Raw genomic sequence first — 16,297 nt, 5'->3', positions numbered from 1 at the left:
AAGGAAGGAAGGAAGGAAGGAAGGAAGGAAGGAGGGAGGGAAGGAGGGAAGGAGGGAAGGAGGGAAGGAGGGAAGGAAGGCGGGAAAACAGGAGAGGCTTGCTTTGTAGCTAGGAGGTTATTTCAATGTTCCAGGCAAAAAGCCTAAACCAAAACAATGTTGGAAAAGGACAGTTCAGGCCAGACCATTCAGGAGTAGCAAAGAAATAAGGCTGACGAAGGGACTATCGCTCAGGGACAAGTAATGTCAAGGAAGAATGAAAAGTATTTCCAGGGTTTACACACAGTAATAAAGGATGGTCGTCTGTGTCCCGTAAAATCTCTTTGGGAATAGGAAGGAAGGACGTGGTCCTGATCACCAGAGGAATCCAGGTGCTCACCGGGCGACAACCAGTTCCGTTGGCATCCTGGTAAAAGAGGTGGGTGAAAACGGCAGAATGGGGTCTCTCGAGAAGACGTGGCACTGAGAAGAGCTTGAAGCAGCCACCTTTTGCGTTCCATAGCGAGGGCCTTGGATGAAGCTGTTTGAATTCACAGATGGCACGTTTGCTCCATCATGGCTGATAAACCAACATACATTATCTGCAGTGACGCTACCATTTATTTCAGTATTTTTCTTTGTTCTCGAGAGCTTGGGATAGGTACGGCGGAAGCCCTTAGACCTGGAGTTTGCTGCAATGCCATGTGTGCTTTTGAATTTGCTGGCATCCTCTGATTACTTTATATTAAAGCTTTGCTAAACCTTTGCAGGAAGCAGGAAGGAGGCATTTAAGGAGTGGCAGCGTGAGTGAACTCTGGGTTTAAAAATGACCTTTATTGCCAAAAGCATTTTAAGCCAAGTGAGTGAACGTCTCTATCTGTTGCACAGATTTCCCTGGACACAGTCATTCTCGTGGCATGTGCTAGTTTTCCTCCTAGAGATCCGGTAACGAATAGTCAGTTACTGCTTTGTTTTAGGAACAAGGAGGGCCCTATGCCCCCGAAAGGAGCCTATCAGAGTTCGCTGACACGTTGAAGGAAATCGTATTACCTATTGCCAGCCAAGAAAGTGAGCCACAAGACCTTAGAAACGCAGTGAACTCTTCACTGCCAAGATGGTATCTCAAAAAAAAAAAAAAAAATGACAGTTGAAATTGTCTGTGTTAAGGGTTGGGGAAGGTGAATGGAAGTATAGATTCAGGCTCTTACTTGGGAGAGAAAAGATGGGTCTGTTACTTCCTCTCCTTAATCATTATCCTCTTTAATTTTACTCATGGGAATTCAAACATGTCGTGTGCTGCGGTGAACTCTAGGAAAAACAAGACACAGATATCCCACTTACGGATGTTACCGTCTGCGGAGTGTTTGGCAAGCTAAAATGATGGGTTTTCACGAGCCTTGTGCATTGTTCTTGGTTTCAGGCTTCTGACTGGGCACCTCCGAGAAACTTAGATACACTCTATCGGGCTAAAGCTTACTTACCTGGATTTCGAAAATCCTGTGCTCTCTTCTTTGAGGACAAAATAAATGTGTTTCTTTACCTTTCAAATAGACATAGAATTCCATCCAAAGCAGCCTAAAATCCAACATGAACGGAACACACCTCCCGTGATGCCCTGCCCTCAGTAAGAGGCCCACGCAGCCGACAGACCCAGTTCGGTGAAATCTGATAAACGCAAAACGGGTCGCGATCCATCCTCATGACCTCCCATTGCCTCAAGACCGTAAAGGTCAATGATCGCTGTGTCCATGGCAGATTCCAGGGAAATAAGGATTTTTCAAAATTTTAATTTAGAAAACTCGAGTCGACGAAACATGAGGTGTTGTCATTGAATGCAGCACGTTTCCTAAATTGTACTTTTTAACAAAAGAAATAAAAAGCAGATTTTTTTTTCCCCCTCGTACAATTGAACTTTCTGCTAAAACCCAGCCTCATGTGGACTAAAACTCCTGCCAGGCTAAATTCTCTTTCTAGGCAGCGCTACGATGTTCTTTCTCGTCTTTATTTGAAGCCCCGTGAATTCGCAGGTGGTTGGGACCGCTTCTTCACAAGCCTGCCATCTTGACCGAAACCCAGAAGCAGATTATCTGTGAATACATTAATGTTTATAAACGAACACATAAATAAGAAAGAAAGCTCGTGGCGGTAGCACCTATCATGTTATTTGAAATCAGTGTGCATTCCTTTAAGAGGTGAAACGTTTCCTCGGATGCCGTATATATAATCATGCCGACATATCACACTTGGATACAGTATACAAGATATACTGTGATATACAGTACAAATTATATACGTATTCACACTATCACTGACTATGTGTTATGGTATGCGGTATACCATCTGCTTTATATACCGTGCTATACAGATAGTTTTATAAACATAGACTATATGGAGTAGATAGTATACTATATGGGTGTGAAGTGCATGCACATTAGTATATGTACAGTAGGTAGCATACGAGTATATACGGTGGCATGTAATATACTTTTGCACAGGATGTACTACTACATATAGTAAGTACACTGCGGGCATATAGTCCTTTGTAGTCTTCCATCTGTGACCACATTCTACGTATTCTAATCGATATATCGGCAGAAGTGTGTCACCCTTACTGCGCTCTTACTGCAGGCCAGGAATTTTGAAGCGATTGATTGTTTCACGTTCGCCACTCGGTTCCGGTCCCAATGTGCTCATCTCCTCTATAGACGAGGAGGATCATACGTTCAAGAGAGGCTTGAGAAAGGGTTCGAGATCTCACTGCTGTGAGAAGCCGCGGAGCTTCCTACCACGGAGACGGGCTCAGAGTGGGGGCAAAAGGCTTTCCCTCCGTTAGCAGACAGAGCGCCTGCTGGTCAGCGATGGCATTTGCATCCTGTACGACGCCTGGTGATGTCTGTAGACTTGAGATCTTCCCGGAGGACCTTCTGGTCCACCAGCATCCTGGGGTGTGAGCAGAGGGTAGAGGCAGCTGCATCACACTGCAGCCGAGGACCTGCTCTGGATCCTTCCATCTGAGGTTATATTTTAAAGACAGGGGAGGTGGGATTTCATGACGCAGAATGACCTGTTGCTACTTCGGCGTTTGGCGCACGCCGATGACAAACCCGTGCTAAGAAACAGGTCCCCGTTTCCTGATTTAAGATTCCCTCGTGAAACGTGCACGCCCGTGTGACCTTCTTTCTGTCTGTTTTCCTTCCCTCTGTCCCCAGAGACCCTAACCAGCCCGTCCCTCAGGACACCAAGTTCATCCACACGAAACCCAACCGCTTCGAGGAGGTGGCCTGGTCCAAGTACAACCCGAAGGACCAGCTGTACCTGCACATCGGCCTGAAGCCCCGCGTGCGTGATCACTACCGCGCCACCAAGGTGGCCTTCTGGCTGGAGCTCGTCCCTCACCTGCACAACCTCAACGAGATATTCCAGTACGTGTCGACGACCACCAAGGTCCCTCCCCCCGACATGACGTCATTCCCCTACGGAACCCGGCGGTCTCCGGCCAAGATCTGGCCCACGACCAAGCGGCCGGCCATCACGCCGGCCAACAACCCCAAGAACGCCAAGGACCCTCATAAAACGGGGCCCGAGGACACCACCGTCCTCATCGAAACCAAACGGGACTACTCCACGGAGCTGAGCGTCACCATCGCCGTGGGCGCGTCCTTGCTGTTCCTCAACATCCTGGCCTTCGCCGCGCTGTACTACAAGAAGGACAAGAGACGCCACGAGACGCACAGGCGCCCCAGTCCCCAGAGGAACACGACGAACGACATCGCCCACATGCAGAACGAGGAGATCATGTCGCTGCAGATGAAGCAGCTGGAGCGCGACCACGAGTGCGAGTCCCTGCAGGCGCACGACACGCTCAGGCTCACGTGCCCGCCCGACTACACGCTCACGCTGCGGCGCTCCCCGGATGACATCCCGCTCATGACTCCCAACACCATCACCATGATCCCGAACACGCTGACGGGGATGCAGCCCCTACACACGTTCAACACCTTCAGCGGGGGACAGAACAGTACGAATTTACCCCACGGACATTCGACCACCAGAGTATAGCTTCGCGGGCCCCTCCCCCTCCCCTCGGTCCCTCCGACAGCGACATCCACGGAAGAGAGAAGAGAGCGGAGGAAGCAGCATCTCTCCCGAGGGACGTTTTCCCCGCCCGCGGACCTTGGACAGACGGGGCGCGCAAGGTCGGCCATCGTGTCTCTGCGGACCCAGCAGCACCTTGGCGCTTCCCGTGCGACAGGAGCGACTTCGGACCCCGACGAAATGGGAAACGGACATGTTGCTGTCACGATACCCCTGGAGCGTCACCGCCACCCCAGCGGGCGTGGACCGAGACGAGGACATCGCCCTTTCACGCACCTGGGCGTTCCCAGCGTGACAGCGGGAGCTGACCCTTCTGGAACTTCGCTGGGGACACGTAATGTCTTTTTTTTTTTCTTTTTTTTTTTTTTTAAACAGAATATCAAAAAATAAAAAACAAAAGTTCTTTACGTGCCATACGACAGATGGCTCTCCTTGAGTGAAGACAGAGTGTGTGGGGGCTTTTACCCAGCAGATGCAGCTGTGATCCGGCGAGAAAGAAAAGCGAAATTTTATTATTAAAATAAAAGAACTGACTATGCAGTAACGTACGTACAGCTCTGTGCGAAGAGATCTTTTGCCAGCCTGAACTGTGTTTAAGAAACTTTGTACGAAAAAAAAAAAAAACCACAAACAAAAAGATGTATATAGCTGTGAATTTAAACACACACAAACACACACACACACACACACAGAGAACAGAACAAAACAGCTTTTATTGGTGTTTTCAGTTTCAAAGAGCTTATAGCAAGATTGTGGTCTGTACGTATATAAATATCTATATGCATTAGTCATAGCACCTCTGTTCCCTCTAGGACACGGGGGGGCCTTTCTTAATTACTCGTGGAAAAGGAAGACATGGGCTTCTGTATCGCGTATCATTTGTAGCAGGACGTGATGTCACACGGGGCACTGGGACCGCCTGTGTGACCGGGCTGTCCCCCGTTTCCAGGATGCACACGTGCATGCGACGGCGTTCTTAGGAGACTGTTCTTTTAGGGACCTTTCATTTTCTTCTTTTTTTTTTTTCCTCTGTGTTCTGCCTTCATGGAGTCGCAACACGAACACGGGTCCCCAGAGCGGAGCCCGTGGACAGCCCCGTGGGATCGGAGATGCGCGCGCGGCAGAGCCACGGGCAGGAGAAACACAGATCTCCTTCTGTCGCTCTGCTTCTTTGAGAAGGTTTGGGAAGGGCTGCCTGTCACCCCAGGGTCCTGCCAAAAAGGAAAGAAAGCTTGCCTTTGGTGGGGCCCCCTCCGTGCCATCAACACGGCTCTGTTTTCCCGGCAGCTGCAGAAAGCTCTGGATGGTGCAGTATTCAGTCAGCGGAGCTAATCACGTGGAAGCGGGGCTGGTGTCTTTCCTTTTGTGTGTGTGAGCAGTAAGTCTCTTATTTATCAGTAAGCAGGGTTTTTTTTAATTCTTGACATCGTTCGTGGGATAAGACATATGCTTGTCGGAAAATATTACTTTTCGTGGATTTGTGTCTCTGTCACTGATCAATGAATGGGACAGAAAGAGAACACACAAACAGAAAGGGGTACAGACCATTAAAAGGGGTCTGCCTGGGCTTTCTGGGAGGTTAGCATAGCTTCACTGTCGACATAACGTATGGAAACCGTTCATTCACCTGTTTTACACTGGCGGGCTGGGGACCAGACATTTGTCCCTTCTACACTTAGTCTTTTTCCCATTGTCCCTTTCATCTTCCATAAAAAACAAACAAACAAAAAATACTTTCAGTGTCGTCAAGTGGAAGGAAAAAAGCAGTCACAGTGGCTTTCTATTCTGCCTCTCAAAAATTATCGCAACCTCAGCGAAGAGTAGCCAAAGATATTTGATGATAATATCTTTGTCTTCATCGTAGACACCCAGTCACAGCCTGGGCACGGCGGGCACGCTGCACAGAGGTCCCCCCGCACCCCGCGTCCCTGCCCCTTTCCTCAGCCTCGAATCCCGAACCCCTAAACTAAAACACTAGTCCTCTGTATCAGTGTTTGAAAAGGCCCCTCTCGGAAAAGCCAGTTCTTACACATGCATAAAAGTCACACGCTAAACTCAGCCATTCATCTCGCTTGCCTTGGCGACCGATTCTCTGTATATACATGTGTGTGAAATCGTAGAACCCCCCACTTGGCACACAGTGAGGAGACGCTTCTGCCGCCAGAGGTATCATGGATGAGATGTTTGTTCCCAGTCTTCGAAAGCCACTGTCAGACCGTTCCTGCCCGCTCTGTACTATTTCCCGGCTGGGCTACCACAAAATAGACTGTCCATCATATCACAGAGGAGGTGATGCTTGCCATCGATGTTGGTCCGGTATGTTTGTAATGTGAATTCCAGTATTTCTTTCGTGTTTCCAATTGTCTTCTGCTAGCAATATGCACAGTAATGTATCAGGCTTGTGACATTTGGATAAGGAAAAAAAACAAAACAAAAAAAAAACAGAGTTCTTGTTAAGTGAATAACTTTAGCTTTTACAGAGGATTATGCTCAAAAGCAATTTAATACACCTTAAACGATATCTTATTTCTACATGGAAAGAAGTTATAGAGTCTTCATAGAGTTCTATGAGAATAAAATATACTTGCTATCTAGAAAAAAGAGAAAAAAAATGAGAAAAAAAATAAGTAAAAAAAAAAAAAATACTTTCTTAGGCTTTTATTCTCGACCTTCACAGGCACGCAGGGTTTAATGGTTTCTTGGGTTATTATTTTGCAATTTTGTTTTTGATTTTGCCTTAAGTAATGATAGAAGATATATATGGCTGGACACATATGTATAAACTTTTCAGCAGCATTTTTAATAATAAAATATCACAGTATTTTCTAATGCTTTGTGCAAATAATTTTGCGTCCATTTTTTTTTTCCGTAGGCGGTTCAAAAATCTTCTTTTCCCTCTTCGAACACCTTCTTCATTTTAAAAGTTAAGCCACACCTATGACATGGGTTGTAAACTGAAAACTCAGTTGGTCACGGGTAGATTTCTTATGGTTCGGTGCGCGGTTTTTGTGCAGGCCTGGGTCAGTTCTATGGGCCTGACGTTGGGGAACGAAGCTCTGGATGGGGAAGCTCATGATAGAAAAACGTTTGCCGAAGCGGAAGGCTCCCACGTGTTCTCCCCCAGGTCTTTCTTAAAGCCTCTGTGTTTTGACTTGTGTTTGATATAATAATGCCTGAAAGCTTTCGAAGACAGAGCCCCATCTGAGCAAATCTTCAAGTGACAGCGACAAATTCTACTGAATAAAATTCGAGAGACAGAAGTGATCATGAGAGCAGTAGGAGGAGGAAAGACGTCAGGTTCCTCATTTGACACCCACAACCGTATTTATCTTAAAAGTGAAGAAGTTGAGAGTCAGAAAGTTGAAACTGCTAGGTAAGCAAGGGAGAGATATATCAGTAAAGATTTCTAGCTCAGGCTCATGCATCTCATGACAGTATTGGCCAATAACGATCAGATGATGAGAAAGCAAGGTTGCTGTTCGCTACGTCTGAATTCCGAAATGTTTTAGATGTTGGACTCGGGTCATTGGTTGAATATAAGACACACAGGACACAGAAGGTAGATATTATATATTATAAAAAATGACATATCTAACAATAATGATAAATTGTTTTACATTATTTTAATTTTGTTACAATAAACATACATTTTCATACAAAATGTTAAAATAGTTGATAATTATATATATGACTCTATATAATCTATAATACATATTAATTTTATTACTTATAATATGAGACATTTAGAAACATAAAATAGTATACATCACATAACATACTATGTGATTCCTTCTACATATTTACATACATTTATATATTACATTTATTCTGTAATAATATATATTCTCATACATATATGTATGTAGAATACACACATTCAATGTAAGTGCCATTTTCATGGATTTAAATAAAATCTGCAGCAAATTTTAGGTCTAGGGGGAGTCACTTTTTTACCATTCTGTGCCTTCCTAGCGTTCTGCGTATCGGCAGCTCACAGGCACACGTTCGTCCATTTGCCATAACTGGACCCAGCACCTCACTGCGCCCCAACCTGTTCCGGGGCTGGCGTTAAACATGGACACAGGTCTTCGCATCCTGAGGGTCGACATGGATGAGAGGGACATGCACGGACGGGAGTGTCAGTGGGGGTTGGACGTGGTAGGCACGGTGCCCCTGGCAGTGTAGACACGGCCCTGTAACGTGCTCTGGGAGCAGTGGGCAGCATTTCTGTAGGAAGCCACCCCGAGCCACGCGTCTCCCCATTTCCAGGCGTCCACGTCGAGGGGCCCCACGATGGTGGGACCTCTGCGAGGACGCAGCTCCACGTCTTTGAAGTGAGAAGACAGAGCATCTTGGAGAACCGTGGCTTTTCTGTCACGGCTGGAATGAGGAGGTGTCGCGGGAAACGTGTGTGGGATGTGACGTGCACAGCATCCAGCTGAGAAAATGCCTCCCGTCACAAGACTCGTAGTTTGCACCCTGGCCTGAGTTCGAGCAGGAGGCCGAGAAAAGCTGCTCTGAAGTGGCGTGAGCGGATTTGCGCTGTTCGATGGCAGTGTTCACACGCGCCCGCTGTGAGGTCTTGGTGGCCCCCAGGCTGCACGCAGAACAGCTGTGATTCAGCAGGGGCTGCGTGGACTGTGGGCTCTGCGTGTCTCACGAGCCTTCAAACGGATACAGAGCTCGCTGCCCCCTCCTCCCAACCATCCCCACCTCTCTTGAGGGTCAAGATACAGAGGGTTTTCTCCAGAACGTAGCCATAGGAGTGGCCTGAGGTGAGGGGCCTGGGAGTAGGTGAGCCAGGTGAGTAGGCAGCTAGAGCCACCTGTCTGAGAAATTACTGACTTGTCCTTTTAGGAACGATGAGCAGGAGCACATTCGAGTGTGTGGCTTGCTTCTGGAGAGACGGGGCTCCTGCAGGTACACCGACCTGTCCGATGAGCGGTCACGTGGGCTGGACAGAGAATGGGGTTCCTACTGGGTGCTTTTTGGAGGCTACAAAGAGCAAGAATTGGTTCTGGGCTGCTTGCTCTCAGCATAATCGGATGTCGACTGTTAGCCAGAAGTGGGAGGACAAAGGATGGCTAGCGTTGCCAGTAGAGAAAGGCTGGCATAAAGGGAATGTTGGCCCCATCTTAGTGGCGGCCAACTGTCCTTGTTTTTGCCTTAGCCCATGGCAATTGTGGTGACCTTCACCCATGTTCACTTAGAATTATAGTCAACCCTTGAACAACACGGTGTTAGGAGCCCCAAGCACCGTGCAGTCAAAAATCCACGTACAACCTTTGAGTCCCTAAAAGTTGAACTACTACTAGCTCACTGCTGGCTGGAAGCCGTACTCATAACATAAAGAGACTATAAACATATTTCGTACATTATTATATACTGTATTCTTACAATAAAGTAAGCTCGAGAAAAGGAAATGTGATAATATCATCAGGAAGAGGAAATGCATGCAGAACATGCACGGTAGCAAAACTATGCATTGGCATCATCTGTTTAAAAGATGAACCAGATGAATCGTCTTACTGTCTGCATCCATGTTGTCTACCAAATGCCGTCGATGCTATACGCCTTAGTAACAGCAGACATCAAAAATGGAAACGAAACGTGAAATATTTATGTCGAGGTGTAATGATTCGTGCACGGATGAGAAAAACGCGTTGACAAGATGACTTTATGGCGGCCAGCGTCATCGATACAATCGCTTCACGGTAGCCAGAAAATATCCAGAAATGTTCTAATATATTTGTTTTAGAAGCCCGGGGGCCAGTGGACCCATGCCTGCCGTTCAAGGCCGTGCTCTTCATGGGTCAGCTGGATTTTTACAGGCGGGGCTTCCGGCGTGACGTGCCCACGTGTTGTCAGCCTCGTTCCCAGCAGTCAGGGAGTGAGGCTGGTTTTTCCTTTGTTGGAACTCTCTCAGAATGAACTCATCCCCTTGTGTCTTCTACGTCATCCAATGAAGAAAAAAAAATAAACTCTAGGTTGTGTTTCTTCCGGCAAGGGCGTTAGGGAACAGAGGGAAGAAAGCCTTCAGGTTCACGTTCGGCCAAGGAGAAGACACACCTGGTTAGGAGGAATAGGCACAGGCACCAGAGAGAAGCTTTCCGACTGTGTCCCGAGCTCGTCACCTCCTAGGACTGGGCTGGTGACTCTGGGCAGTGAGAGGAGTGACCGAGGGCCACAGCTGGATCACTCCTTGAAATGACAACTCCATCCCCTCCTCCCAGGCCTGAACGCAGGGCCTTGGACTTGAGTGTTCTCCCATTGATGGCGGAAGGAAATGGGGAGGTCCATTTCCGTCACCCTTACATGCAACCTTAAAAATATCCCATTAAAACTGGACTGCAATAGAGTCATTCTTGGGCTCCAGGGGTAAGATCTATCACACCTTCTCCTGTGACCATATATATCAGCCCCACCTGCATGCAGCATGTTTCTATGGAGATGTGTGTTATTTATGAAGATGACTTTCAAACCATGCATCATATTGGGGTTGCAGGATTACTACGGTATTGTTATGTACTAGTCTTTGGCATGATATAGGTCATATTGAAAGTCATCTTTTTCTAACTTACGGTAGCAAAAATACGTAAGACAATGAGAACACACATTGCTGACCAAGAGATTTTTTTAAGTATTGAGTGGACCATTTAAAGAGTAATTACTTGCTTTGAATCTTAAAACCTGCAGATCATGAGAAAAATGTATCATTCTGGGTAGGTTATATGCATCAGGTCCTACCCCCTCCCCCTACTGATGAAGATTCTTCCATTTTACAGATGAAGAAACAGGTGAAGGTGATTAAATGAGTGGCATTGTCAGGATATAAAATAGAATTTGAAAACGCATAATTTTGCTCTTGAGGGCTTATCAACTATTCTGTAATGTACCTGGTTAGTACAGGCATATATGCCCCCACCAACGTAGGAATTTTGCAAAACATAAATTAAGAAAAAAAATCACCATTATTTTTCTATGCCTTGAGAAGATGCATAGCTTTAAATTTTAAACCTCTCTCGTACACACACAAACACACGTACACACACACAGAATGGCACACAGAGACAGATGAGATTCGGAGTGTCTATAGTTTTGTGAGTGTCAGTTTATTTATGAAAAAAGAAGGTATCAGTTTTGCCTACCGTTTTATTTAAGAGTTCAGGTTGGTTTTCTGCCATTAAGCACTGGAATCTCGCTTTTGCAGAAATGACATTTTAAATGTTATTTTATGTCAGATGCGGTGCCTGCATCTGACCTGAACAGGTCAGTATCGAACACGAAGCTTCTGCATACTGAGGTCGGAGAATAGAAAGAAGACAGAGTTACACCAGGAAACATTACACATCATTTATAACACAGGACAAAAAAACCGGCCGCTGCCGCAAAAAAAAAATCAGTGACCAAGCCTCTCATAAAAACAGCTTTTCAAAGAAGCCGCATTTGGGTGACGTGAGTGAAAGCGGACAGAAGTCTGTTCATAGCCAGATATTCGTGTACAGGCGACGTGAACGGTGTGTCCTCAGCACGTGCTCTGTGTAATGTGTGGCTGTAACAATAACGCATGGGCTCCCACTTGTCCCCATGGGAATGCAAACCCCATTTCCCAAGACACGTGCAACGTCAAGAAACTTTATAATCTGTTGTTCCTTCAGTCACCAATCCCATGGGGCCGTTTCACAAGCTCCGTGCACTGTCCTGACGTCATTGGAAGAGAATGTGGACACTGACTGTGGACAGATCTCGGGTTCTGGAAAACAACCCATGTCCATCTAATGTTATTTAGGAAAACCAATTCCAGCTAAATTTTCTATCACCTACTTATATGCAGGGTTTGCCATGCCTTCCGTCCCCAGCCCTGCAGTTGTAATGTGTGAGCCCGCGTGAAAGCAACAGGAAAAGGCATGAACAGGACATCTAGCCACCTCCGACATCCGCCCACCGCGTTACTATTGGCGACCTAAACGCTACCCAGCACATAACGAGTTTTTACCTTGTTCTTCCAAATCGTTTCTCAGCACTATTTAAAACGCAGTGGCAGAAAATAAGGCACAGACTAACATTGTAAGATGTGTCTCTTTGTTAATTTAGGGTCACAAGATATTATATAATGTGGAGAGTTAAAGGTTTATATTTTGAATTCATTACCAGGACGACCAGAGGAAATAACATCATGTAGATCGTGTCTGCAAAAAGTATGTGAGTGCCGGGTGATTGTGTGTGTGCACTAGAAAAACACCAATGTGTCCTTAAAAACTATCAGATGTTCCCGAAATATTCCTCCATCATTAAGAGAATGAGAGAAATGGATGCTTTTGACGCCTCTGATTTTAAAGAAATAATCCACAATTTGAAAATGATGCTATCTGTAGATGTTTAGCGTACAAAATTCGAAGGATTGTGACCTTCAGTCGTGGGCCACGATAATTAAATCTCACGTTATCATCCGTTGTTGCAGGAGCTTTGAAATCATGGTTGTAAGAAATAGGTGAACTCTATCTGCCAAGGGAAAGTCTTCAGACCAGTTCGGGATTAGAGTCGAAATCTAGGAAAAGTAATTTAACACGGAGTGTCTATTTCAGAGCCAAGATTCCTGGAATATATGGATTCTAGTCTTGGTTTGGACCAAGGAGCTGTAGGGTGCCTCATGTTTAATTCCCTCATTTAATGAAACATGCTTTTTCTCCGCTGACATTGAGAGAAAGGTTAAAATGACATAACGCAATATTTCTACACATAAGCATCAGACATTTGACTTTCATTATGTGAATCAAACGTGCAATGCATATGAGCAAATATCCCACGAATCGCTTTAACGAACTGTGTGATTCGGGTCCACAGTACCTATGTTGATCATAGATCACGCTTTGCCACACATCCATGCAGTCCTACGCTGTGGCAGTGGCCTTGGATTCAATATCATCTGTGGTGACAGTTCAATTTCATGCCTATTGTAAGTTATTTCTCTTATTTCCTTTCTTAATAGAAAGGGAGCTCACGCACTGTGCGTGTTTGCTTTCTTAGCTTTAATAACTTTTTAAAACGTTCATTCCCCTCCCATTTTTTCCCATCAGTATAGCCTGTAGGCTGCTCAGGAAGATAAGCTCAAGGCTTTTATTGCAAGATAATAATGATAATACGAATAATAATGATGATTCAGAACCAGGAAAGCTCTCACACTACAGACAGAAAAAGGAACAGAACTTGAGCGTGCTCAAAGCATGGGTGCAGGCAAGGAGTATCAGCGAGGCTAGGACGCTTGCAGTAGCAAAATCAGGTCAAATGGAAGATGATGTGATTTGGGAAAACACGAACGGCTCAGGGAGGAGAAGGAGGGATGGAGGGGAACATTTCCGATCGAAACTCCCTGTTCCAGATGCAGAAACCGAACACGAACTACGGCCGCCAACGCAAAACTTCTTCACGACTGACGCCCTGCGTTTGACGGTCGTAGGTTTCGCAAGTCGTCCTCAGCCCTAGATTTTTGCCCCTGCTGGAAGGTGTGGAGATGCTGATAACACCCTTTATGAAGAGAGGAGAAATAACTGGAGAACAGCGTTATTTGGTCCCTTTGGCCGAGTTAGCTTTCTTCTTTTGAGCATCTCGCGAGGATCTTTCTCACTGAACATTCGACCTCCGCAAATCCCCAAACTCTGTTTCTGTTCTCCGTGTCCGCCTTGCCGTTCTTCGTCCTGCAACCTGTCGCATTGGAGACAATTCCCTCCCTTTTATTGCCTCTTAAACGGTAATAGCAAAACCATGTCAGCAGTGACTTTCATACGAGGCAGACTCGTCAGCTGGCCATGTACCTCATTCTGTTTTATCGTAAAATGTCAACGCTTGCTCCGTGACAGCAACGGCACGTCAAAATGACAGAGAAGCAGGGTAGCTTCTGCCTGTCATTTTTTCCCAGTGCCAAATGCAGTTTGGAATAACAGGCCGAGTCCTTCCAGCCAGACGAATCGTATCGAAGAGGGCCGTGAACTTATTGGAATGAACGTGTGTCAACGGTACTCCAAAAAGAGGGTAATGCAGTTTGTGGTCTAAACAAACACCTCTTAGATGTTAATGGGGGAAAAAAAAAAAAAAGACATGCATTTGTTGTTTGCCGATGGCAGAAGAAAAGTGATATGAAGAGTCAGTTGTCAATTCTCCGTAGCATATGGTTATGCGGAACGGCTCTTTGCATGATCCGTGGTTGCAGTCTAAGGTCAGCCGATAGCTCCTCCCCTGCAGACGGGGCCCTTGTGATCCCTGTTGTGCCAGGGTTGGAGGCAGGGAGAAAGACTTGCACCTCATTCAGCTTCTCATTCACCTCCCTTTAGAACTGAGTCACTGGGGACACCTACTTTGCAGCCTAAGATGAGGAGCAAAGCGTCTGTGTTTCTCGGTGGAGATGCCCATATGACTCCCAGTGTCCTTGGTGTCTGCTAAGATGTGTCTGCGGAAGAGTAAACGACAAGACGCTTTCTGGCCGAATTGTAAATAAAGGCAGCAGCTGGAGGACGTGTGGTTTTTACCATTGATGCAGAAGATCAATATGTAAAGTATGAGCGACCTTCCTTTACCAAGGCAGCCTCCCCAGGGAAAGCTCGGCAGCCTTGGGCGAAGGAAGCTTCTTAGGTTAACTTGCAAGAGGGAAGCCCACGGGAGCCACAAAACAGAGCGAGGCGGCCTGGATGCTTCTCCACGGCCCAGTGAAGGTCACGTGACCCGACGCCAGTCACCGAATTTCTACGTGTTTATCTGCTGGCGAGAGACAGTATGTGTCTTTCTTGCCCCTGAAAGGAATTGCGGATTTGAGAATTTAGCATAAACTCATACGCTTATCATCAAGTCCCTTTTCAAGTTTGCCTCCAGGGCATAATTGGAAGGAAGGCGGTATCATCACTCTATCCTGTTGACTCCTAGAAACTCAGTTTAACAGCCGGCAACGTTTCTTTCATTTCCCTTCTGTTTGTACGGCATCTGTATAGCTCTCATACCAGTAGGTCCTGTGAGGATACAGGAGAAATCCAAGAGCGTGCTTTGTCTGTCTCCCTAAGGAGGAAAGATACCTTTGGAGAGACTGTGTAGATACACAAAACGGAAAGAAAGAATCTGAGAAAATGTGAAAAAATAATAGTGAACTCTAATGAGGGGAGGAGATAAACTAAGAGAAAGCTGCGGTCAGTAGGTGTCGATAGGTGGGGCAGGGGTGTCTCGGCCATGACACTGCTGATTAAATGAGGCAGGAGATGTGACTGAAGAGGGGACACCCCTGCAATGTCACCCCCAGATCCTGTGATAGGGTGCTCCGACGCTAGAATCTCCTTGGGAGGGTAACCAGAAGGGACAACCTTGAGAAAAAACCGGTTTGGGCCATTTTGCAAGATTTTCATGGAATCAAAGTTATTGAAAATTTCTTCTTCAGTTTCTTGATCAGGCAGAAGTCTATATTATGTATACACACACACACGCGTATAGTCAGCATATATGTGTGTACATGTATTATTACATATTGTACTGTCGCCGGAGAGCAGGGGCCTCTCCCGGCGTGTCGTCCAGGTTCTTGATGTCTCGAACGAAGAATTGAGCGAGACACCGAAATACAGTAGGAAAGAAAAGCTTTATTAGAAGAGAAATTACACTTCCAGACGTGGACGCAGGCCTGACCAAGAGAAGCGTGGCTCAAAGGCCTGGTGACAAAGCCTTTGGGGTTTTCATCCCCATTTGCTGCGGGCGGTCACTTTTCTTAGAGGGCTGGGCTTCCTTGATTGACAACTAAGATTGACGGGAGTAAGTGATTCAGCATTTTGCGGTCTGCGCATGTTCATTCGCAGAATTCAGTCTGTTATAATGATATTGATGAACTTCTGGGCATATGCATCATATTATAATGATGGTATAACGAGGCTCAGGTGACTTGAAGGTCGTTGGGGTCTTTATTGCGCAGGTGCGAGTGACTGGCTTAAACTGGTACCTAATTCTCTGCCCACTGGTTTCTTTGTGTGAGTTGAAAAATGCCTTCTGGCTTGCTTAATTGTGGGCAGATGAGGGCGGACCCCGTCTAGGATAGGATGACCTCAGTGTCTTTGCAGGCAGCCCCAAAACTCCCTAACTAACTTTCCTGCCTACCTCTTTTCTAAGAGCCATGAACGCCCTTGTTATTAGTTCGGATGTTGAGGGACTGGAGATCTCTTCTGTATCTGCTTCCCGCTGAGAATGGCCGTAGTCCCTG

General features: G+C 46.3%; 1 protein-coding gene across 6 annotated transcripts in view; it reads left to right on the top strand.

The window, feature by feature from the left end:
• NLGN4X (neuroligin 4 X-linked) overlaps positions 1-6,903 on the top strand; it is a 257,267-nt gene extending 250,364 nt beyond the window's left edge. For all 6 annotated transcript variants that reach the window (XM_025044183.1, XM_006908165.3, XM_006908164.3 and 3 more), the window contains one exon: positions 3,189-6,903. In XM_025044183.1, the coding sequence (XP_024899951.1) occupies positions 3,189-4,038 (850 nt within the window). In that variant the 3' untranslated portion in view covers positions 4,039-6,903. The remainder of the gene's footprint in view (positions 1-3,188) is intronic.
• Positions 6,904-16,297: the final 9,394 nt, after the last annotated feature.

This window comes from Pteropus alecto, unplaced genomic scaffold (genome assembly GCF_000325575.1).
Source record: "Pteropus alecto unplaced genomic scaffold, ASM32557v1 scaffold142, whole genome shotgun sequence".
Lineage (NCBI taxonomy): Eukaryota > Metazoa > Chordata > Mammalia > Chiroptera > Pteropodidae > Pteropus > Pteropus alecto.
The sequence above is the reverse complement of the archived record's forward strand: the minus strand, read 5'-3'. Positions and strand labels throughout refer to the sequence as shown.